Source organism: Platalea leucorodia, assembly GCF_965183815.1.
Source record: "Platalea leucorodia genome assembly, chromosome: 1".
NCBI classification, from domain to species: Eukaryota; Metazoa; Chordata; class Aves; order Pelecaniformes; family Threskiornithidae; genus Platalea; species Platalea leucorodia.
The window spans coordinates 120,452,200-120,477,153 of NC_138823.1; the positions used below are offsets into that span (position 1 = coordinate 120,452,200).

Genomic DNA, 24,954 nt, shown 5'->3' on the forward strand with positions numbered 1-24,954 from the left:
TTTCCTCAGGGGCAAAATGTCTATCGTAGTGCCTGTGCTTAGCTCACGATGAGGGATGTAATTCAGCAGCCTGGCAGGAGCATTAGGTAGGCATGCATGCCTGCATGTGCATAGGTACAGAAGGAGCCTTACGGTTCATCCCCCTGTATGGCCATGTAAGATCAGGAATAATTTAATCCACAGTGACAGCTGACGCGGGTAAGAATTTAAAGACAGCACTTGAAACCCAGGAGCAGCAGTAATCCATCCGAAAGCTCTCTGGCACATCTGCTGGAGCGTTGGTGATTTGACTCCAGAGCTGCCATCCCACCCACCAGCACATGCTGCTGCTTTGGAAACCTCAGCCTCGTCCTTCTTGTGAAAGGGAAATTGGTTGCGGCCACTGGAAAGGCCTTTCCCCATTCTCGTCATGATCCACAGAATCTGTTTCTCTTAACATTGTAAAATAGGACTAATTACAGGCTGCGTGAGAACCAAAGAAATGCAATTCCTTGGTGTAAATGGTGCCAGAGTTAACCCCACACACCCACCCTCAGTAGACTCACCAGTCTGCAGAGCATGCAATTTAAAAATGCCAGGAATCAAAGATCCCTTCTTGTTAGAAAAGAAGCAAAAATCACACATTTTGGGGCTTTCAGGAAAAAGAAATCTACTAACTTGGCATCGACTGTCATTTAACCTGCAGGCAAATCTGCCAAGACCTTGTAATTACAAGTACCTGAATTATATTGTAGGTATTGATCCTCCATGGTGTGGAACAAGAGCGATGTGTTGACCCCACTATTCCTTTCCACAGAACAGCTGGGGTTTGACAACAACAGAGAATCAATGTCTGGGTAAACTGTTGGGTTTTTTTTTTTCCCCTCCAGTGATAATTCAATTTAGCAGCTATAAAGCAGAAGTTAATTCTTCGCCTGATTGTATTTGGGTTTTCAGAGACTTGCTGCCCTACTGTTTCAGAAAATAGCCCTGTCTAAAATTGTCGGAACACTTTATTCAAAATCACCTATTCCCTCCCATCAGTCTTCAGTGGGCCTCATTGTTATGAGTCTCTTTAGGATGTTTCAACTGAAAAAACATATTTCTATTCCAGTTGTCAGGGAACAGCCAGTCCCTCCTGGCGGAAAGAAGAGCTGGCATTATGTTGTGGAAAAAATGTCCCATAAACGTATTCTTTATTACTAATATCGAAAGCTTGATTCTGCCACGTTTACACAAGTCCACTGGCTGATTTTAATGGAAATGCTCTCCTGGATGAAGGAGGAGAGAACTGCTACAAAATAAAAAACCAGTAAATAATAATTAAATAAAAAATAAAAGTTCCAAGAATATTGAGGTTTCAAATTTAGGCTCACACCCTGCAATCTGCTTTGGGTATACTTCAATTTGGCTCCGTGCAGAGCAGCTTGGATGACTGTCGTCTTAAATTGGAACTAACTGCTTTGCTATCTGTGCAGAAGAATCTGTCCATGTATGATCTCCCACTCCCTTGCCAAATTCTGAAATTAATTTCTTGAAACACCTAGTAAGACGGAAGGTGAAGGTACATGGATGGGGATACAGACTACGTATTTCTCACTGTAGAGCTAGCACCTGGTGCCAGGGACCGTGCTCTTGGTTGGCCTGTAAAGGGACACTATAGTAATTTTGGCAGACGCACATTAGGCAGCAGTGAATCTGTTAGTGGGATTTTACAGTCTGAGAATTGAGAGCGCAAGGAAGGAAAATAATCAAATTCCACTGAATATATGGCTACGAGAGGATGGAAAGAACCATAGGAATCCCTCATTTTTAAAGTTACAATTTAGCTTCACGCCTGTCTGAGATTTGATTTAAAATTGCTAGTGCTTCTAGTACAGAAAAAAATGAAAAACAAGCAAAAAACCCTTCTAAATTTGACTAGTGCAATGCATAAGCAGCAGTTCCAGCTCTGCAAGTGATATGTTATGAATCATTACAAAGCTGTGTTCACTCTGAATACTAATGCTGACAAATTAAATATCATTTTAAGATGTTCATCATCTTATCAGCAGGAAGGAGTGCAATGTGCTTTTTCACTGGCAGTAGGTAGTAGTAATTATTATATACATGAAGCAATATATTAATCTCTTATTATGAAAGATTCCTTAAGCATACCTTCCAAGCTACCTCCAGCTTTGTGTAAAGAAGGGAACAAAAGGGGAGGTTCACTCCTAATCAGGTTTTTAATCAATATCAAGTGATACTGTCTGATGTATCAGAAGACCCAAAAGATGTCGTCTATTTACTGAAACCTCTAACTTTCCCTGGATGATTTTTGTAATGCACTAGGTTATCTGTCCATTGCATTTTACATCCGCACATGGACAACACACCAGGAGTGGAACACGTGGGTCAGTGTGAACTAAATGGAGCTGAATACCAAAACCAAAGGTATACAGATGAGAAGAAGAAATAGGAGATAGGGCAAAAAATTGTTGGCTTTTCCACGTAATTCTAGCTCTGTGTTATGTAACTTAGGTTTCATGTCCTCCGTAGTCATGAGGTATTAGGAGAGATAATAATAGACCTTAAATTGTTATTCCTTGGTAACTTTTAAACTCAGAGGTGTGATTAAAGAGAGGAGTGTATCAGGGCTGGAAAATATTATGCGAGAACATCTGGAGACAATTGGCAGATATATACGTCCTAATATTTTTTTTTTTTCCCTGTTTCCAGTGTCTGTGATTCTGTGCTAACAAACAGTTTTACAAAATCAGCTTTTGATAGCAGAGTATCAAATTAATGAGTATGACTGTGCTCGGTCACGTGGCACCTAATACTTTGTAAGCATAAGGTTAGAAGAAGCATCCCTTCTCTCACAGTTACAGTATGTGCTCGTCCCTGATACAGTCAAACATCTTACACTCACGTGTTCCCGATGCGCTGAGCATGTTCCCAGGAGCCACAGCCAGAGCAGGACACCTCTTCTGAGCTGATAAGCAAACCCCTGTTTCTCTCTCTCTCTCTCCATACATGCAATGTCTTAATCATGCCAGTAACTCTATGCACATATGGCACAAAAAAACAAGTTTAGAGTTTGGTTTATAAAGGTGATCCCAAAGGATCACAAGCATGGAAGCTTGTTTAACTGCTATTCACAAACCAGAGGAACAGAGCAGACCTGAGTCTGTTTCACAGAGGATGCTCTGATCAAACTTGAAATCTTTATTTTTCTCAGAAAAGTCAACTGTTGTTTTCATCAAATGTCCTCATTCTGAGAAGCCTCCGGGGCACACTCAGGTTCATGCAGAATAAGTGGTTCTCTTCCTGCTAAAGCTCACCGACTCTTAAAGGCCTTTTCATCTGAGAGCGCTGCTGAAGGGGAGCTGGCTTCAATTTAAAAAGAAAACCCACAAGAAGACATTAAGCCACCACATTACTTATGGCCACCAGTTCTGCTATGTTTGCACGTCCCAGTCTCTGCACAGGACATGGGCAAGGCAGGGTGCAGGGATGGGGAAACGAGGCAAAAGATGGATGAAGTCTTTCAAGGTTAAATGGGAAATTTAACCGAGGAAGTTGGCAGTGGAGCCAGTTACTGAGAATGACATCTCAGCCGTCCTCTGCCACGCTTAAGGCAAGGCATCCCTCCTAGCTGGGCATTACTCAGCACGGTAATGCCACTGGCCACGGTCAGCAACCTGAGCAAATGTGAGAGGCAAAGAGAATCCACAAAACAAGAACAAAAATACATGAAAGATAAGGAAACTGTGTCAAAAAAAGTACCTGAGACAGTAAGAAAACCCAACACAGCTGAAAACACCCAATATAAACAAAGAGGATTTGAATCTGTGATTCTTAATAGGACGAAAACGTATAAATCAGTGCAATCTCATCTCTCCCAGGGGAAGTGAGTAAGGAAGAGGTGCACACAAACATTTCAGTGTGTGCTCAGTCTACATGTTGAGTACTCTGGAATTATATTATATCATATCATATTATATCATATTCTCAGCCAGCTTCTAATAAAGATCACAAGTGAAGAGCAGGGGCAAAGGTTTCAGTGTACACTAAAAAGGGAAAGAAATATACCTATTTCGTTGTCCTGTGGCAAGCAATGGTACCCTACTATGTGCTCAACAGGCACTACCATTTCACTGTAGTTCATTCACTTTGGTGATAAATACAAAGCCTCCCTTTCTGAATAAAATCTATGTGTTGCTTTTCTCCCTCATAAAGCCAATGTGATTATGTGGAGACAGCAGGGGACTTCTGCCTCCACAGAAGATAAGCTCCCTATGTGAGCAGAGTGCTAATCACTTACACAGCACCTATCTGCAGGCCTTACACTTACTATACAGTTCTGAGTGAAATAAAAATCAAGTCATTTAGTCTTTACTGCTTAGTTAGTTTTTCTTTTTATAATCTTGAAGACCAGAAAGAGAAATTAACACAGGATCATTTCTTCCCCTAGTTCAGTAAGCTAGACTGGTTGATAAAATGAGTGAAGAACTTGCACTAAAGCACTGGGCAGGGCCTTGAGAGTGGAGTTTGGATCTACCAGATCTCCCTGAAATCTTGGGGAAGCCAATTCCTACACCATTTCAATTTTCCAAGGCTAAAATAATGCTTTTGTGCATCCTCCCTCTGTTAGATTTTGAATGCATTAGGATCCAGGACGGTATTGCACATCTGTGTACAGGCTTTGAAAAACGAGCCCATCTCCTGCTTGAACACAACAGGACTATTATTATCACTAGAAACAATAAACTACAGAAAGATTTCATCAATTTTTGTGCCCTTGTCCCTGGCACTGGAAGATGGGCAGCACAACCTTGACAATGTTGTATCTGAGAGGAAGTCTTCTGGCTGTAGTAACTTCACCCTATTCACCTTAAACAGCCCCATTTATCTCTACATATTGATTTCCAGTGGCTCCGGAAAGGTGAAAGGGAGATTGTTGGGTCTGTTCATAGGTGAGAGGAAGAAGCTTCCTGAAGTTAAGGTTTCCTTAGTTTACTTCATTACTGTGGGCATGACTGCTGATGTGGAGACTGTAGGGCTCCCCAGCAGTCAGTAGAGTTTGTCACACCAGAGATTAGCCTGGTCACTATACCCTGACTGTACAGTCACTTTGTTATATCGAACCTTTTAGCTTCTTGCTGGCTGGGGCCAAAAAAGGGAGAACTGGGACCCTTCCTATAAGACACTCAGTTTCTTCTGCTATGGAAGAAGAAAGCCAAGAGCTGCAAAAAGGCCTGGATTCGTTTTCTTTCCATTTTCCATTATACAAAATGTTCTCAGTAGAGATTAATGTCTGTTCACGATCAGGCATTACCTTCATCCAAGAAGAAAGGAGAACTACTCAGCCATCACTCAGAGAAAGGAAAGCAATCTCGGATTGAATCATCACTCTCCTGCTTTGATCAAGTCATCATCTGAACTAAGCCCAGTCAAGGGAAAAAAAAAATGTTTTGAGGAAAACTTCAAAATTTGTGTCAATGTTCACCAAAAACTTAAAACAACCAGGAATTACACAGAAAAGTTCTTCAGATGTTTCTGCAATGTAAGTCCAATCATCCTGCCACACCCAAACCCCCAACTTGATGCTTCCAGCTCAGGTGCGCTAAGAGCCCCCAGCTGCGGGATGCCCGGACCCTGTGCATAGGCTGGCTGCACGGCACTGCCGTAGCTGGGCGGCCTGCTGGTGGGGCGGCTGGAGATGGCACTCCAGCTCTGTTCTGCCACCAACTTGCTGAGGGTCTTCCAGTTAAGTCGTGAGTTTCTTCCCTGCATAGATTTGGCCTCCCACTTGCGAAACAGGCAGAGAAACTAATTACGTACCTGGTTACACTACCTATTTCTACCTAAAACAAGTGTTTACAGTCCACCAAGCACCAAAGAAGTTAAGGGCGATTCATTTCTGGATCTCACTAAAGAGGTACGAGCTGTTCAGCTTATCTGCACAAAACACCATGAGAGCCTCAGAAGAAGAAATAATACAGAACATTATTCTTTCGTAATTGTTCATAACCGTGTCTGTGTCTGAATTACCAGAGATGTTTGTGTCTGTTGTGCGATGCACAGCAGCGGGGTTGTTTTTTTTTTTTTTCTTTTTGCACTGCTGAGAGAATCACATTGTGCCATGGAAAAGTAACTCACAAGACCCCAGTCTTACTTACTAGTATTCTCAGCCATGCTGAGGGGGCAAAGGTACATAAAGTCATATGACTGGACATTATCGTGCCTGCCATCTGCTCCTCCTGCACCTACAGAGAAGTCAACCAGAGGCATCCATCTGTCACTCCATACAACTTTCCTTCTTGGGCTGTGCACCACTCGTATAGCTGCAAAATTGGTATACTTCAGGGGATCATTTTCCCATGAAGCATCCTATGCCTGCCAGGTGTCTGCTATTGGTCTCTCACATGACAATCAACCAGCTTTGATAGCTGCTTACTATCTAGGACTACCGTAAATAGGCAAAATTTAAAGCAAATGCAGCAAGGAAGGGATGTGAAAATCTTAAAATAATTCAGTAGATCAGTTTTCTCATTGGAACAGGTGTGAAGGGAACCAGATCACATTTAACACCAGTATAAATCCAAAGATGACCTACTGAATTAAATTTTTTTTCCCTCAAAATTAAATTATCAGAGCAACTAAGACGAGAATCTGGAGCTGATTGCACCAGCTGTGTTCTGAAAATGCCTAAATGCCTGTACTACCAAAAGAAAGAAGTTGTCAGGGACCAGAAAATAAATCAAGAGATATTTGAGGGATTTCATTTGGAGTATTCATGCGAGTAGATGCATGTGAAAAAAGACTTGCACAGAACTTCCATATATGCTTCTGTGAGACTACACTAATGCAGAAAACAGGAGGAACATCCTTAAGAAGATGCTTTAACGGATATCTACTAGCTTAAAGTTTTGCAAATAAATGTCCTACTAAGTCAATGAGTTTGCAATACAGTATTAGTATTTTATTAACTACAGTAAAGCTGTGCCTAAAAGATGAACTTTACCTGACCAAGTCCTAACTTGAATTAAAACCTGCTTTGCCTTCACTGTTTGTCTTCATTTTGTCTTCACTTGTCCAAATCTAACCAACTAATCCAGGGTTTGGTATTTTTTTTTGCACTGCAGGTATGTCCTAAGTTTATAATGATGTATAACAGAAGAATAAAACGAGTTCACAGACACTGTGGCTTACTGAATATATTCATCCACAACAGGACACTAGAAAATTATTCTGTTTGATATAAAACACATCAGTCACAGCACATCAGTTGCTTAACTACTTACAAGCTTTTACAGACATCATGGGCAAGAAGCATTCCCAGCAAGGATATTAAACAGACTCTAAATTTCACTGGTATTACTAGGACCCAAAACGTTTAAATTAACTACTATTTACTAGGACCCATCACACTGCTGGCAGGACAGGCATGGACACTGAGTGAACACAGTCACTGTGATCTTTGTCTCACTGTACTGCATATGTTGTATACACTTATATATCAAAGCTAATAAAAAAGAAGGGTTTGAAGAACAAACCGTGTTTTCAACAACATGAACCCTGACAGAAGGACATAAGAAACTCAGTCACAGCTCAGATAAGTAATTGGTTTATATCTGTCATACTTGTCTGTACCATCTCCATATTTTACTAATATAATACATAAAATAAATACATAATATATAAAGTATGTATAAATTAGCGTAATTTATTTCAGTGGAGTGATAATGACTTAAACCAAGCTAATCATGCACTTACTTCTGTGCACTGAGAATCTGATTCAGTGAATTAAAGAAATTTGAGTGATGTGACTCTGGACTTACTCTACTAGAAATATAGGCAAAGTATGATATTTAGACCGTACAGAAGCATTAATAATAAACTACTTTTACTTGTTCCTTATGGCAATGAAACAATTTGGTATCAAGCAGCTCATACACTGAAAGATGAAAGTTCAGAAAGAAACCTGAAAGTGTTACTCAGCGCACCAGAGATCCCAGGGTTTCCCTTTGGTAACATCTTTCTTCTTGTTACAGAGTAGATGCAGCATGTTTCATGCTCTTGCATTCTCATTCATTGTGTGAAATATTTCCTAACCAATACTAAAAATTAATCCTCATTTCCAGTGCTTCCACATTGCTATTATACATACTGTTGCTTCGTTGGCTGACCTGTACTTGCTGAGCCTCCTTTTTACCAAAGCATGTTAGTGATTTCTATCTCAGTTGTAACAATAACTTTTAGAGAAGAGAAGTTCAGGACTATTTTTTTGCTTCCTCAAATATTCTGGATCTTCTCTTGAGCTGGACCTTCCATTCACCCATTCAGACTAAGCATTTGATTTATGACTGCCAGCATAGACATGGTCACAAGGGAATGGTCAGACATTGGTTTTTTGAGGGAAGCAGCTTGGGTAGCCACAACTCTGCCTAAACTTTGCAGCATTCTCCTCACAGTCTGATTAATTCTTGTTCAAATGCTAGGAAATAAAATTAAAGGAATGAAAACTGCAGGTGCTCCATCACTGCCAGCAGTGTTTTAGAGTATTGCAATCCCAACATACATTAAAAACAGCCTAAGGGTGCTTTTATCATACTGACTTAGAACTAAGCAAAGCTTCTTTAAAAAAGAGACCCATTAATCCCCTCCATCACAAAAATTGGCTGTAGAGAGGAGACATCACAAATATAATTCAGTTCAAAGCTGAATAAATAGCTAGAAGGCTGCTGACAGGAATACTATAGAAGCATAGCAGTCAGACATACATTTCCTTTACATCATCTCCAAACTCTGCCAAGGAGCACTCTTTTGTGGCGAAGGCTAGCCATCTCTAACACAGTTTAGCCTCTGCCTCTCTGTGAAGGCTGTAGGAGATACAGTTAGGTAACTTCAGTGTCTCCCCACCAATTACTTGAGAAGTTCTCTAATATTTTTGTCTAATGTATCATTGCAGTATATTTTCTCCACAAGATCACAGAACAGAACAGCAAGGTATACAGTTCATTCGCAGATATCCATCACCTTTATGTTTGTAGAGCACCTAAACAGCAGGTTCCCGGTCCTTGCTGGGGTCTGTAGAGGCTTTTGGGCTGGAAATAGGAATACTGAAATGCCACTGCCCTCACCAGAACGTTATTGCAACCACAAATTCACTGATGACTGTTTCCATGTTGTGCTCTTGCTGATGGGCATCTCCTGAAGGTAGCAGCCTGAATGAGTTATGGGCAAGGCTATGCATCTCACCTTTTCCTGTTGAACAACCCTACCATGTTCCTATGACAACCAGCAGCGCCAAGGTCCTCTACAAATGAAAATGGGGTCGCAGAAGGGGAAGAAACCACAAGATTGATGCAGTTCATATGCAAACTTGCCCTATAGGCAATATCTTAACAATCTACAGTGCCTGATGAATGCACCATAGGGCAGTAGATGTGCTTAATGCATGTACGGCAGACAGGTTGAAATTCTCTTACGCTGAACAATGGACAAATGGATTAAGTAATGGAATAAAAATAAATTAATATTTTAAAACACTGAAATATGTGGCAAATTCAGTAGACTATGAGGTACCTGTCTCCCCCTGGATACATACAGTTCCCAATCTGTAACTCTTACAGTTTAACTTATGCAACAAAGCCCCAGACCTGTCATGACAACACACCTTCAGTAGCGGCCAGAAGCACTGTGAATGATATCAGTGAACCTCTAATGCAGCTACTGATTTTATATATGAAAATGGCAAAAGACGTGCTTATGACTGGTGATTTATGTCTTCATTAAAACACTCGTCCTTCAAACCAAGCCCTGCAATTCATTGAAATTAACGGGGTCTTAGAATTGGAATATGTATTATAAATTAATGCATTTTTGATCTTATATAATGACAAGTATAATACTATTGGCATCCTACCTTTCCTGCATAAAAAATACCGCCTGCCGCACTAATACATATTGGCTTACTCAGAAAAGCAAACTTAAGAATGTAAATCTCTAAAGCTCATTTACCAGAGGCTTCCACAGTATTCTGCCATAACTCAGTCCAGAACTACCAGTTTTGAATTTTCCAAACCTGAGAAGCTCTCAATTCAGTGTCTTGTATAATTCAGGGCTGCCTAAGCAAAACCATTGCAGCTAATAACTTTATAAAGGGAAAATTTTCTCACTGCCAAATTCATGACTGTTCCCTACTCTTGCACAGACACATTGTAGGAAATGTTTTGCTTTCTCTTGCATGAAAAAGCAGCCACAGATGACTAGCCTCATGGAACGACTTCATTTTCTTTCTTACTATAGCTTTGACATGCAGGGAACCGGACTGATTGGAGAGCAATCTTCCCCACCCTTGCTGGGTGAGCTACCCTCGCCCGCTCTGCTCTTCTCCTCCTTCAGCAGTAGTTTCCAAAGGGCTTGCCAGCTGCAACAGGGGCAGCTCTGCCCAGACTCCTTCCTCTGCACTTCACAAGGAGCACCCAGAAATGCTGCCATAAGAAATTCCAGGTGTGGGTCCTCCTTTGGTGGCTGTAAAGGAGCTACTTCTTTTGGTAACTCATCCCCAGCTGTAGATGCTGAGCAACGAAATACATGGACCCGCAAGGCTGGGCAGGAGTTAAACATCAGCATGGTCAGGTAGCAGCTCTTGTGAGCAGCAGGTGGATGGCTGAAGAACTGCTTGACACTGCGAAGCAGAGAGAAGAACTCACCCTCACTGATCCCAGGACTGAAAAAACCAGACAAGCTGAAGAGTCATTCCTAGCACGACTGTCTTGTTATCTCTGACTGTAAAAAAAAGCTCTTTGTTCCCCCCTCTACCAAGTAAATTTTTTTGCTTCCCTCTTAGCACAAGAACTGATGGACACAGAGGAAAAGCAGAACACTGAACATGAAATAATGCCTCCTCCATTGCCTTTTTTTAGCTTGCTTCTCTCCACCTGTCTTTTCTGCAAAGCACACCTCATGATGGAAGCTTCCAAAACAAGAAGACAGCACCACAGGCAAAATCAGAATAGGCGATTTTCCCCCTTTCTTTTTTCAGAAGTCTCTTTTATAGAGGTTTCCATTTCTGGTTGCCAGGGGGTCTCAGCAGCAGGAAGGCTGACTGAGCATTGTTATGAAATGTCATTTTAAAAAGTCTTTTTATTAATATTTTCCCCAAATTTATTTGTTTCAATAGCAGAAGATTTACTGCGAGTTTTAGAGTTATGTTCAAAATCCATAAACACGAAAGATGTTGAAACTATGCAAAAACGTATTGCTTTCCAAAGTAACATTAATAATACCTTTGTAGATATTGAGACCCGCTCTATACTAGTTGAATATGGATGTAATGTATTCACAAGCACTGTGGATAAATCACCTCGATAAATTCTTCATGCTATACTGTAATCTCCAAAAGCTCTCTGACTGATAAAAATCAGCCTTGCTGATCCATCTGCGATTCTTCTCACTATCTTGTTATTTATCTGCCAGTGACAGCTGAGGTTGAAACAACCAATGTCTTTATACATCTGGCACCACAAAACAACTTTACTTCGCAAAAGAAAGTCTTGAATGTTTTTAAAAAATACTAACACAAACCTGCATCCTCCTGCACACCTCTCCCTCATGTTCCCCCCTCAGTATCTCAGATCACACTTTAAAAATATACTTATCTGTGCTTTGGTTTTCCTGAAGGCAGTAGTCAAAGCTTTTCCATAATTTCTACTTAATATTTAAAAACAAGAAATAGTTCTTCCAAAATTATCAGTGAAATGGACATACTGCATGACACTCCTTTCTTAATAGCTATAAACATCATATTCTACCCACAGCTAAAATTGGGAGAAATACACCTCTGTAAGCTCATGCATTACTTTAAAAATCAACTGTAAATACTACTTTGATGATTTAAGTATTGAGGTAAGCCAAATGCTTGGTCTGAGTTTCATTCCCTTGTGAATGCTGCTGCCCAGAACAAACGCGCGCCGATGCATCCTTTGTGCTAGACCACAGGCTCGGCCACATACCGCTCCTATCAATATAGCCACTGAACAGGAACAGAAGCTCTTGTCACAGCCAGTGACAATATGCCTCCAGTCCAAAAAGCTGGACATGCAATATGCGGTTTGGAGCTACAGCAGGACCATGTGTGATCTCCTTTCCTCCATGGATATAAAGCTTGAATCCCTTCAAGCCACAGGACAAAAGAGGCTTCACACTTGTTCATGCCATGCTGAAAAGCATTACCTCTGCTAGACCTAAAAATTTCACCTTGAAACACTGAAGATTGAGATTTCCCAGTCTCCCATAAATCACGAGACAGCGAGTAAGAGGGACTCTATCGTAACTTTGCTACATAGTCTGAAAAGCAGAATACAACTTGCAAATTAAAATTTGAGAGTAACACGTCTCTACTCCATAAATCTCACATTTGTGATTAAATACGTTAGGATAGGTGTTGGTAATGTCATAGTCAAACACCACCTGATTTCCAAATGAGTATTTGGATTCATGAATTCATTTGGATTCATCTCCCATCCTCTGACATTTTGACAGCAGGCACCTGAGGGTACAGAGAACGTTCCCTATAGGGGACACATCCCTTTGAGGATTAAATGTAGGATTATTAAACCAAGAAATCTAATTTTAAAAGACAAGTACTAGGAGACAGATTTCTTTTTTCATTCATTCTTCATACTTTCTGTAATAATCTGAATACTTCTAAAAATAAAAGCATAAGTCATGCTAAACCACGACAAGAAGGATGGCATAACCAATGCCTGTTAATAGAAAAATAATTGGCTTAAATGAGGCACAGACTCCTATGCACAAAAAATAAATGGCCCAACAATTCTTTTGAGAGTTACAATATTTTTAGCCATATGGTATTTCTTATTAATTGTTATAATTACTAACTAAGAGCCAAATGTATGCTCGGCACTGTACAACACATCCAAATACTGTCAACCCCTAGCCTAAAATGCTTACAATTCAAAAGATAAGACATGTAGGAAGAGAAGATACTGAGAAATGCAACAACAAGAACGACAGCCCAAGGTCTTCCCGATATTAGGAGGCGGATTAGGCCTCACTCTTGCAGCTGCATCCAGAACATCCCTCCTCTGAGAATAACAAAATGAGCTCTAAGCCTTTTCTCCTTCACAAAGGCAGCAAAGGAAAAGAAGCAAGAAAAAGGGAGCATGTTTTGAGGCTTAACAATCCACTCTGGCTCTACAACATATTTTGGGCCTTTGGCAATTTATGCTAATTGAAGTAACCCTCAAGCTGTTCTTTCTGTGTTGGGGCTGCTCTGGAGCAGGGCCAGCCCAGAGTCCAGAGAAGCACAAGCTCCTGTGCTGAACTGTGCTGTGCAGCTCTGGGTTGCAACAGAGCCTGCGAACAAGGGGAATAATGCCGAAAATTTTGATACACCAGTCAAAACCACTGTGGGAAAGGCATGTTGCTCTGGTAGGAGTGAAGCACAGTTAACTGGATGTCCCAGTTTGGGCTCGATGCTACAGCATCCCCACAGCTCTCCCTGCTGCAGGGTTTGCTGCCCTGTCTATTTTACATGAGGCCAGGAGCAGGGAACATGCACAGGACGGAGCAGTGGCCTCCTCAGGGCTTCGAATAACCACATGAAGTCACCAAATGGCACTGTCACCTTCCCCAAGAAAGACAGATATTTTCTATACTGGGAAACACCAATGAAGACAGGTACCTTCTAATCCAGAGGAGAAGCTCAATAGCCAGAAAGGTAAAGGGATGATTGCAATAACAATTAAGGCCAAGACATTTTCCTCAGAATTTCCTTTGATTTCTGAAACAGATTTTCCTGATACAAGAGCTAATGAAGTCTAGGTACACTGCACACCACTCACCCCAGGTTTTCTGTGGCTCTGTAAACTACGAGGAGAGAGGACCTTCCTTTTTCCCATAGCAGCTCTTTCTTGGACGATGTACACTAAGCATTCTCTGTCTTATGCTGTCTCCAGTCCAGCCATCTCCACCTCAGAGGCCAGAGGATTTATATCTGATTCCCTGTCAGTTACATACATGCTTAGCAGTGACTTTGCAACTAATGGTCCCAGTCATAGATCTCCCAAGGGCCAGGAAAGATGCACTGCAATATGCATAGCTGAGGCCCAGGTTCCTGTTACTCTATCTTGTAGATGATCTCTCTCCTAAGGGATTGCTCTGTGAAAAAAAAAGCTGCTAGCATCCATTCCTATTAAGCTGTAGCAACTACTCCATTCCTGCACATCGTCCTTGTCTACTCCTGGGAATTGGTCTCGGAGCATCCTCCTTCCCTAAGCACCTATTGCACTCTCTCTCCGGCACAGGCTTCATCCTCAATAACTGTCAGGGTGCTTCTGTGCAGCACAGACTGTAATGTGATTAACTTTATGCTTCACAACCTCAGCGTTAAGAAGTAGGTCCCGGGGCAGGGATTTGACATGAGTCTCTCAGGCATGTATAGGGCCTCAATTAGAAAAAAACAGCTCTTCCTTCCTGAAATGGCAGAACAAAACAGCTTTGAACTCGGTGAAATGGCCAGCTGCTCTAAAGAAACAACACTGCCAAACCCGAGCACGACTGAAGCGAAAGACATAAAACGGGAGATAATTGCTCCATTCTACCTCCAAGACAAGGCGAAAAGATCACAGGGTTTGAAACCATTTTCTTTCTCTCCCTGTGCTTTAAGGCTCTGAATTAGCTCTCTATACACAAATACAAGTGGTTTCCCCTGCAAACACACTGTTGTCCATTTATCAGGTACTCTCATTGTTTGTTATCTTCACTTTCTTCTCTTTGATATCTTAATTGTGGTTTCCGTATGTTAATTGTTAATGCCCTCAGCAATGAGAAGCTGCGATACCATAATGAATTTGTAGCCTCTACAGGAGCCAGTGATATCTAATGCTCTAGAAGATACTGCAAAGTCATCACTCTCCTTCCCATGGGATGCCAACTTCAAGAAGCAGTGCCTTTTTCAAATACGTAAAGAATTAGAAGCTTCATGTTAAAGTACTGAGAGCCCCTCACAGGCTGGCCACAAGGGAATTTCAGCAGCAACAAAGCCCTGGGATTTACAAAATGGATTTATAATCTGTCCAGAAATCATGCTGTTTTTCACGCAGTTTACACAAAAGTACTGTCACTAATACTCCATGGTTCACTCTGAAAGCCACAATGAGATGTGATGTGAGGTCTTGTATAAGTGCACAAATTTTCAAACTCTTTTAGGTTCTCCTGCAATGAGTCATAACTACTGATGACATTGGTTATCAAGGTATTTAAGACCAATATTCCTCCGGGATGAGAAGGAATTGCTTGTTCCCTTTCTAGCAATAAGGAAGGTCCATGGGTTAAAGACCACAATGAGACAGAGTCTGTTGTATGGTCTGAACATTTCCATCTTAGCAATATTTTAGCTTTCTATGCAAAGCATGCTTTATTCTGTCACAGGACTGGACATGTGCTTCTACTGATGATGGCAGTGGCTTGAATGCTATCTATATGCACCAGCAGTACAGAGTAAGAACAACGGTATAGTGAATACAGAATACGCACCCAATAAATTTGATCAGCACAAGTGTTTTAGTGGGTATATGAAATACACCTACAGATTGCAACTATACCTGCAATAAGAAATGAATATATCTGCTTTATTAAGAGGAATATCCAGTCACCTCTGCCCCCCCTGCATTGCTTTCTTCCCTGATGATCCCTTCATTGACAGGATACATGAGAGATTTCTTTTCCTTCTTTTTCTCCCAGCAGATGGAATCTGTTATAGCAGAATTAGGAAGCATCATCTTCTGAAAGCTACTCCGACCATGGCAAGCTGCGTGGCAGCGTGAACATGCAAGAGCAGCCTTTGTGGACCAAATGCATGTGGGAGTGTATAGAAAGGACAGAACGCTTCGCCTAGAGCATGAGACAGATCAGCTCATCAGCTGTAACATTTTAAATTGGAGACTCAAATTAATTCCATAATTTCACCGGAACCTAAATTAATTAGTTAATGTCTGCACAATGCTGTGACTTTATAAAGCACTAAGCAAGAAGCATTTGTTACCACTACTAGAAACTGTAAATGTGCACTTGATTCAGTGCCCCTTCTTTTTTTTTTTTCTTTTTCTTTCTTTATAACTTGGTCTTAGTAAGCACTGATTATTATTCATCAACTCTGAAGCAAAAGATTTATGTTCTGCACAGTATTACATAGTTTTGAAACAAAGTCTGCTCCCTTACATTAGGACAAATGGGATCAGATTTTCCAAAGTATCTTGGCACTCCATATCAGAGACATGCCTAGTGCAATTCTTAAAGGCACCTGCAGAAGTTTCATACTTAGCTACCATTAAGATGAAAAGCAGATGAACACCAGGTTAACGTGCTTAGGTACTTAAGAAAACTCCGTGAGTGCCCAACTGAGTTATTATACATTTGCTGATTTGGAAGACCTTGCCCCAAAATCCTGCCCTTGTCCCTGGATATGACAGGAGCCTGGTCTTGAGTGAAGAGTGGCTCCAAGAACCATGTCATCATCACAGTATAGAAGAAAAGCTCAGTGATGGGAAAGCTGGTGGGGCTACACAGCACTATTCCTTCAAAACGTGGAGTGCTGGGTTCCTTCTGGGCCCTTGTGGCACACATTCCAATGGACACATGAGCCACTACGGGGACCCCGCCTTGGGTTGCGGTTCCCTTGCCTTCTCCAGCTGAAGGGATGCGGTTTTAAGTTACTATAGCAGGGGTAGAGTATTCTTCCTGCCAAGGTCACTTCTCAAACATCTTTTGTGGGACATATAACAAACATCTTCCTTTTATCCAAGAATAATGTGGGGAAAAAAATCATGTGAAATGAGGCTGCGGGCTTTTTCCAGACCTTGGGAGCACATCCTGCCCTTGAGATTTCAGGCATTAGAGGATATACATAGTTTAAACCGATAATGTGCTACAAAACAATACATTCATACCAATTATGTATAGGCCTTGATTTGTCAAGGAAGTTTTGCAGATGCCTATCTTCAGCATAAAGACCAGACGGATGCACTGCTTTGCAAAGCAATGGCTTTATTCCAAAGGCTAACTTAGATGATGTTTCACAGCAAGTTTTTTTGCAGGTGGAGTTCAGAAGTCTTTCATTGAGTTGAATGTACTTAAATATTGGCACCTGGGTTCTTTGGAGATCTATTGTAGACCTGGAGAGGACTTCTATATACTTGCTATTTAGAGATGGGACAAGGAGAACACCCATCACATGCTGCCAAGTTGGATGACACTTGGTTTTATATGTATTTCTTCCAGACTGTTTCCACAGCCAGCAATGAGCTTGCTTTTATAAGTATTTCTTCTAAATTATTTACACAGCCCGCAGTAAGCTACAATGGACACATACATGACTGACCGAAGCTGGCATAACCTCCACAGTTAGGTCTTCCTTGTTCAAAAACAATGAGATGTAGAGTGCCAAGGGGTGGGTGGAAGGAGAAGAGTTCAAAGGCTTTGCAAAAAGTCAAAGACATTTTTAACATATAAAAGTTCCAGCAGCTAACACTGCGGTATAAATATCACTGTATTACTGATACCAATGGTACATGTCCATGTGCATGGCAGTTCACACATGGAGGACTATCAGATAACAATGTATATTAAGTATCTAACAGTTAGCCATTTTTCTGTCTTTCTCATTAGGAACACTGTCACAAGCATTGGATAATTCATGGACATTAGACACCAGCATGCGTGCTGACATAAAAATTTTCTTATGTCAAATTACTGGAACGCAGTCCAACAGAGATTCAAGCCTATGGCTAGTGGCTGCTGTAGGAGCAGTCTGCCTGGTGCTAAGGGCTCTATTTACGTATTTGACTGCCTTTTCTGGATTAGGGTTGATGGCAATATTGTCAGAAACATACCAATGTCTCTTAGGCACAGCCAGCAAGAAAAGGAAGCTTTGGGGAAGGAAATAAATGTTTGACAGGATATTTTTGTTTTATAATGCAACATATCAAAGCAAGCTGGGAACATGAAGGCTGGGAGTAAAATCCCAATCCTCCTAAAGTCAATGGGAGTTCTGCCACTGAACTCAACAGGACCAATATTTCATGGTTGCTAGGCTCCTGTCTGCCTATCAGTAACATTTCTTCCTCCACTTGACCTGACGCTGAGTCTCAAAGACACATGCATGAAATTGCACAAGCTGCTAGGTCTTTGTTCCTGAAGTTTCATTTCTATTAGAGATGGATGAATAGACTTTTGAAAGGAAAAATAGAGAAAAGTCAAATTTGTACTCCTGCCTATTCACTCTCCCTCTAAAACCTCTCTCTGAAGGCTTGAGGCAAACAATACTGAATCTAAAACAGAAGATTAGACAGATATATTGTCATACAATGGGGATTGCTTCAGGTCCAAAACACAAATAATTCACAACATAAGATGGAAATAATATTGTGGATTCATTTTTGACCTATCAAATCATTGTTTTGACAAGACAGAAAGGAATTTTAAAACCAAATCCTTGCAGCATTTTCCAACTTGGGTAAACATCCATATTTATATGTATGTATTTAATATCTCTTGGCATTCTAGCATAATGGTCATGGACATCGTTACCAGAATGTCCCACAACTGGTGTGTGAATGCTTGATGAATATGAACACCAGGAAGTTCTCCATGTTCTCATTAATTTTGAAAAATCTATGGGGTTCTAGTGCAAATAGTACCAGTATAAGCATAAAATTGAGGGTACTTAATGCCAAGAACATAATCACACTATCAAATGATATGTGCAAAGGCACAAATTGCTTGCTTGCCAACAGAAAGAGCAAATATAATAATGTAACTGTCTCTTGGCTTTTTATCCCAAATTCAGTGTCAAGGACTTAAACCATGACCTGAAATTCTACAGCCCCAGGTCTATTCCACATCTTTCTGTGTTTCAGCAAATCTGCAAGAACAGTGGAGAAGTTTTCCCAATATGTTAGTTGTTTGGGAGGGTTGCTACATCCTAAGTTTGTATCTGCTCTTGGCAGAACAAGGCAGAATATCCCTTCCCCAACAGATGTACCTCAAACTCTTTAATGAGTTTGTGCAATCTGTGAAATGCTACCAAACTGTAATGTCTTTAAGGGCAAGAATGTTCATGGAACCAGCAAATTTAAAATAAATATTGCAAACTATTCATGGGAACTATCTCAGGTTTAGAATCACAAGAGCCGGCCAATTCACAGAGCTGTGCTTATCCAGGCAGTGAGCGGGAACATGCTGTCTTGTGTGTGTGCTGCTGAAATCTCACTAAAGGGCACATCAAGGACTCTGGAGCTTACATCTGATAAGAAAATGCATATTCAATTTAGTTTCTTTATAAGGTGCATCATTTTGCTCTTAAAGCTGTCTTTAAAAAGGTCTGTTTTCCAGGAAGGGATCACAAAATAGAAAGTTGCAGCTTATTTCAGGAAGGCAAAGTTTTTGCTGGGAAACTGAAGCTACAACCTTTAATTGAATTCTGGGAGAAGCAAGTGTTGATGGACTGCTTGCTGTGAGCTGCCCGATGGGCAGTCTGTTACCAAGCCACGTGACTCTCAAATACAAATGCTTCAGCCCAGTGAGTATCCCAAAAAGCTTTGTACATGAAACACTGCATATCCAGAGGCTGTTTACCTTTCTAATTTTTAAGCAAACGAGATGGAATCTGTTGCTGCATAACCACTCCCCGCTGCTCTCTTTGCTCAAGCTGACACCTACCATCCTAACAGAGCACAAAAATGATATTTTCTTTTCTCTCTGTGAATCCTCGTGAATGGTAGGAAGAGACTCTGCTGATCTGTATCAAGTGATCCCCAGTAGCTTTAAGCATACGTCAGCTGTACATTTCTATCGCGCAGATTAATTATACATAGCTCATGAAAACTGAGAGCCCTCTGTCGAAGCAAGGAGGCTCATTTGCACTGAAGACAGAGTACCTAGTGGTCACAGGATCAGAGGGTTTGATGGGAGCTTTTGAAATCATCTAGATGACCTCTGTCTCCCCCGAGAGATGTTTTTTTCCATTCGGTGCTTCAGTGGCAGACCAAAATCCTCCTGACTAGCCTGTTCTAGCGTTTCAATGTTGTAACCTGCTAAAACATTTTTGCCTGATGTCTAACGTCAAGTTTCCTGCTCTAGAAATCCATTTCTTCATGTTTTATCTACTACTATGGACAGAGAACAGGTTCTTCCCCTGCTTCTGGCTCTAGTCTTTTTTGTACTGTTACCATGCCTCCCCACTTGCTATAAACGAGCCACGTATAATTGTATAAACGAGCATACCATCTTATTAATACCATGTAATTATTCACAGATGGTACTTGGCAATAGAAACAGGAGCCAGTGGGTGTTGGTTCCTATTAGAGGCAATAGGCATTAGGAGATAATGCTGCTCAGCACCTTGCAGAAGGCACTGAGAATTGGGTCTTCTCTAAACTAGGAATTTGACAAACTCACATTGCTTATCACATATTTATGAAAAGAGGGATGAGCTCCTGGACTTGCTTCAGACTCAAATGGAGCACTGGCTTGTGCTAACCCTTTCTACAGGGGTGAACTTCACCGCAAGAGACTTAACTGAAAGGCAGTCAGGCTGCCAGTTAAAACCAAGGAAGGTGAGCTGCATCCACAGCAAGGGGATACAAAGATTTGCGGCAGCCTGTATTATAAGGCACGGCCACTCGCTGCCGTTTTTGCTGTTTGCTACAGAGAGTGGTGCAAGCCTGTACATAGGAGACTCTTTCTATTGATATTACTGGGCACTGTGCCAGGCCTCAGAGATGAAAGAGTGATGCTTGGGAATGCAGTAAGTGATAATGGCATGAAGAAACACTCAGACTGGCATTTATTTCCAGATGCTATAGTGACAGGTCCTCATACAGACACTGGTGCTGTAAGTAAACAGAAAATAAAAGTCCTTCCATTTTTCAGGAAAATAAATGTCTGAAGAAGAAAGTCTCGTATACAGCTCGTGTGCCAAGGGCTTCACCAGTTACCTTTCTCCACATTTTTCTCTCGTTTATATGCAACTTGGAAGCCCTTAGTGAACAGTGCATGCATGGTAAATTATAGCGTGCATGTTTTATTACAGAAAATGCAGACATATTGTGGCTCATGCTGTAGGGCTTAAATCATCACATTAGGTCTTTATAAAAAATGGAGATCGCTCAGCCTCATGGGAAAGGCATTTGCATCTTCATCATTACAGAGGCAACAAACTTCATCCATAAAGATGGGCCTAGAACAAATGGCAGCAAATTGTGGACACATGTTTTGCTTTAATTGGTCCTCATCAACTCAATCTAGCTAGTGACTTCAAAGAGCTCTCACTAAGAAACCTCTTCCAAATTTTTTGTTTTAATCTTTTTTATTTTTTTTTTTTAATGTCTTAAGAGATTTCAGATTACATAGAATCTTTGAAGATACAGTTTGAAAGCACTGTTTCTTTACAGTTACACCACATGTTTAATCACTCATTCATAAATTATGAATGACTAGAGGTAAAGTAGCATCACCCAGAGCCCCTGTCCTGGGCCAAATGTAGCACTGCAATTTTTACAAAGCCTACCTCTTGACAACTGGGATCAGATTCAAGCCAGCTACAACAATATTCAAAAGAGCAGCTGCTGCCAGTGCCATTTTCACATACTATTCTTGATCAGCATAAATGGATGGAATATGCTGTTTTTGGAAAGCACAGCAGAAGAATATGGATGGCAATAGACTGATTACATAACTCATCTAAAATTCACAAAAAAAAAAAAAAGACATATGCTACATTTAAAACCTTATTTAGATATGGGCCTGACTTTAAAAAATATGGCTAACAAATCCCACTAGTCTGTAAATCAGATATAAGTCTTTTCTTCTAGCCCCAAAGCCAAGCAGTCCTCACAAGTACGAGGGTCCCACTGTCTCAGGTACCGCACAGACACAGCTGAACACAGCACAAATGAACAGCAGTGGACATAAATACACAGAAGGGCATAGCCAGTACTGGCCCAGTGGCACAGCTGGGACTCAACCAAGATGTGACAAATCCCATAGCAACGGACCAGTTTGGGGATGAAACTGCTTCTTCCTACATTGCTTAGCCACAGGCACACTCACACAAGCACAGAGTTTTGTCTCTCCAGCTGATCACTGTTTCTACAAAACCCACCAACACTTCGTTCAAGCCATCTCAGTTTTTTACTCACAGGAGTACATACATAGGGCACTTCTCTATATAGCCCTAAGCCTCAATTAATCACTCATAGCATAGCAGACAAGATGAAAACGCTGCCACATCAGAGAGGCGGCACCATGGACCCAGCTGTTGCAGTTGCAGATGAGGAAGGCAGGCAGGCATAGGACACTGGTGAATCAGCCCAAAGAACATCCTCTCCTGACGCTTTCTCTGAAGGTTTGGTTTTTTCCTTCTCTGAATAGTAGCAGCAATTTTCCCTCTTTTGTGAAAATGAAACAAATAAGACCATGCTGCAGGCCCCTCTTATAGCATAAAGAACAGTTACAGGAAACACATTGAAGTACTTTCCTCTTCCTTGGTTGCAGAATGCACCTCTGGAAATTGTTTTCAGTATTATGGTGTAACTGGGGAAAAAGTAAGCTAAAGTAACACACCTACAGGGCATCTAAAAGAAAACTGATTTAATAGGAATTAAGTAACTTGGTGGATCTTGCCATAGGCTTCTTACAAACCAGCCAACCAACCAGCCAGTGAAAAAACTCATTCCAGATGCCCAAAATATCTCTTACATATCTATAGCTGTTGCATTTGTTAATAACTACATTTAGTACACATCTTTGCTGCACTCAGAGAAATAAAGCAGTTTGTTTATCTGTCAGTAGAAATAGTATGTTCAGAATCCATCTTCTCAAATGACATCATGGAGTTCACAATATTGTTTCCTATTCATACTATATATGTGTGTGTATATATATGGTTTGCTCAGTCTTTCCCTCTTGATTTTCAGTGTTCCTCTATTTGCTGCCTATATCTTCAACATATTACCCTGAAAAATACAGTTTAAAGCACCAGAGATAGCAATGGGGAATGCTGCCAAGCAGGGAAGCATGATATTAAAAAAAATAAAAATTACAGAAAGATCCAACACTGTGATAGGTTGGATGTAGAATATACCTTTTTTTCCTACCGTGTTGACAGAAATGTATTCATACAGTTCAGTTTCACCATTTCATTACAATGAACATAATGTTGCTCCAGCAACTGAGATCATTTAGGATTAAGTTACTATTCAACATGCAGAAACATGTCAAAATGTGATGTAAAGTATTCGGGTTCCTTAGCTATTGTAACACTACCACAGCCCCCACTGCTGTCAGTGGGTTTCTGGTTACAGTCCTCCCCTTTGCACTCCAGCCAGGCACCCAGTCTCTGGGAGCCAAAGGTAGGCCCAGCAGGTCGCCTAGGCACATCTGGCCTAGCTTTATACTCATTAGAGCAAAATGGTCTTGGGTGCACCTCTGGAGTTCCCCCTCAGATGCCATGAAGGCACAGCTGAATTTCTCCTATGTCATAGGAGAAGCTGTAAATAAGAATAGGAACACCAGCCAATCTAGCAACTAAAAAGAAATCTCTCGCTTTATAACCTGATGGTAATAAGTAAAGCAAAGATATGGTATTAACCAGATTTCTGTAACAGTCCATAAAATATTTGTTAGACTTTATTTTCACACATGCCAATAAAAGCAATAGTCCTCGCATTGCTCATTCCATGCATACTAAGCATGATTTTCAGGTTTCTGTCTTGCTTGGACCAGAATAAGAGAAATCCATACAAAACTGTGTACTATAATACCTATCTTTAAGTCAGAAATTCTGCTGAAGAAACAACATAAAAACCCCTTTTTTAGATTCTTGCAAAACATATGACACAGACTGATTACACTTACATTTTGTCTGTTCTTATTTTAAACTCTAAGATTTTGAAGAAAAGTTGTTGCTTGTGATGTTGACACTGAAAATTGTCAGTCTACGGATATGCCTGAACAGTGTCAGTGTGGTTTTACACCTCAAACCTTGCTTTACTGCCATGAATAGGGGAGGCAGCTCCCATCTACACAGTCTAAATTTCACCTGAGTCATTCTGCTGGACTTTCATACTGGATGACTCTTCTGCAAGCCAAAACTTAGAAAAAAGAAACTAGTCACCTCAGAAGGTGACACAGAATTTAGGGCTGTGTGAATCTGGGGCTCCCTTCCCTCACTCGTAGATCTTTTATTGAGAGACCACCACCAGACATGCTATATGGGATGTATCCCCTTTGTCCACTGAGAACTAGACAAAAACCATGATTACAAAAACGTTGCATTATTTCTTCCAACCACCATCCTCCTCTGCTTCTGCATCTCATTTTTCTGAGGGTGTTCACAGTTGCAAGGCACAGCAAATCACTTTTACTCTTGCACAAGACTCTGCAGAATCAGCTGATACTTCAACTCGTTTTTTTAATACATTCCAAATACCTCAGTGAACAAGATAATTTAACTTCCATATGGTTCCTCCAGGTACATGAAGCAAGGCACATGGTTAAGTATCTCCCTGAATTGTGCCCTTCATAAATATTACTATCTTATGTATGGATTTGAATACTTCCTCTCTTACAGAAAAAAAAAGAAATATTTACTTACTAAACAGTTGGCAATAGAGGACCTGTAAGCTTCTCTTCATGGTATCATGTGGTCCTGCTGGTCTGCCAGTTTATTCATGATTCTGTCAAAGAAATCAAGAGAAGAAAATGACTTATTACTATATATGTTCTATTGTTATACCTGTTGATTACAAAGAAAGATGAAGCTTCACGGGAAAATTGTATTGATTAGCAATGGGAAACTGCCTAACTGCTTTGCTTGTGTTAGCCGTGCTCTCCAACAGCTTGGCAGTGAAGGGTAGAGCTATGGCCAAAAAGGGGAAAAATTCTCAAGAGTATACAAAA

General features: G+C 40.9%; 1 protein-coding gene across 1 annotated transcript in view; it reads right to left on the reverse strand.

Annotated features, from left to right (window-relative positions):
- TMEM108 (transmembrane protein 108) overlaps positions 1–24,689 on the reverse strand; it is a gene marked incomplete at both ends in the record, with an annotated part of 87,225 nt that extends 62,536 nt beyond the window's left edge. Inside the window, one exon of the mRNA XM_082307276.1 lies at positions 24,650–24,689. Within this exon, the coding sequence (XP_082163402.1) occupies positions 24,650–24,689 (40 nt within the window). The remainder of the gene's footprint in view (positions 1–24,649) is intronic.
- Positions 24,690–24,954: the final 265 nt, after the last annotated feature.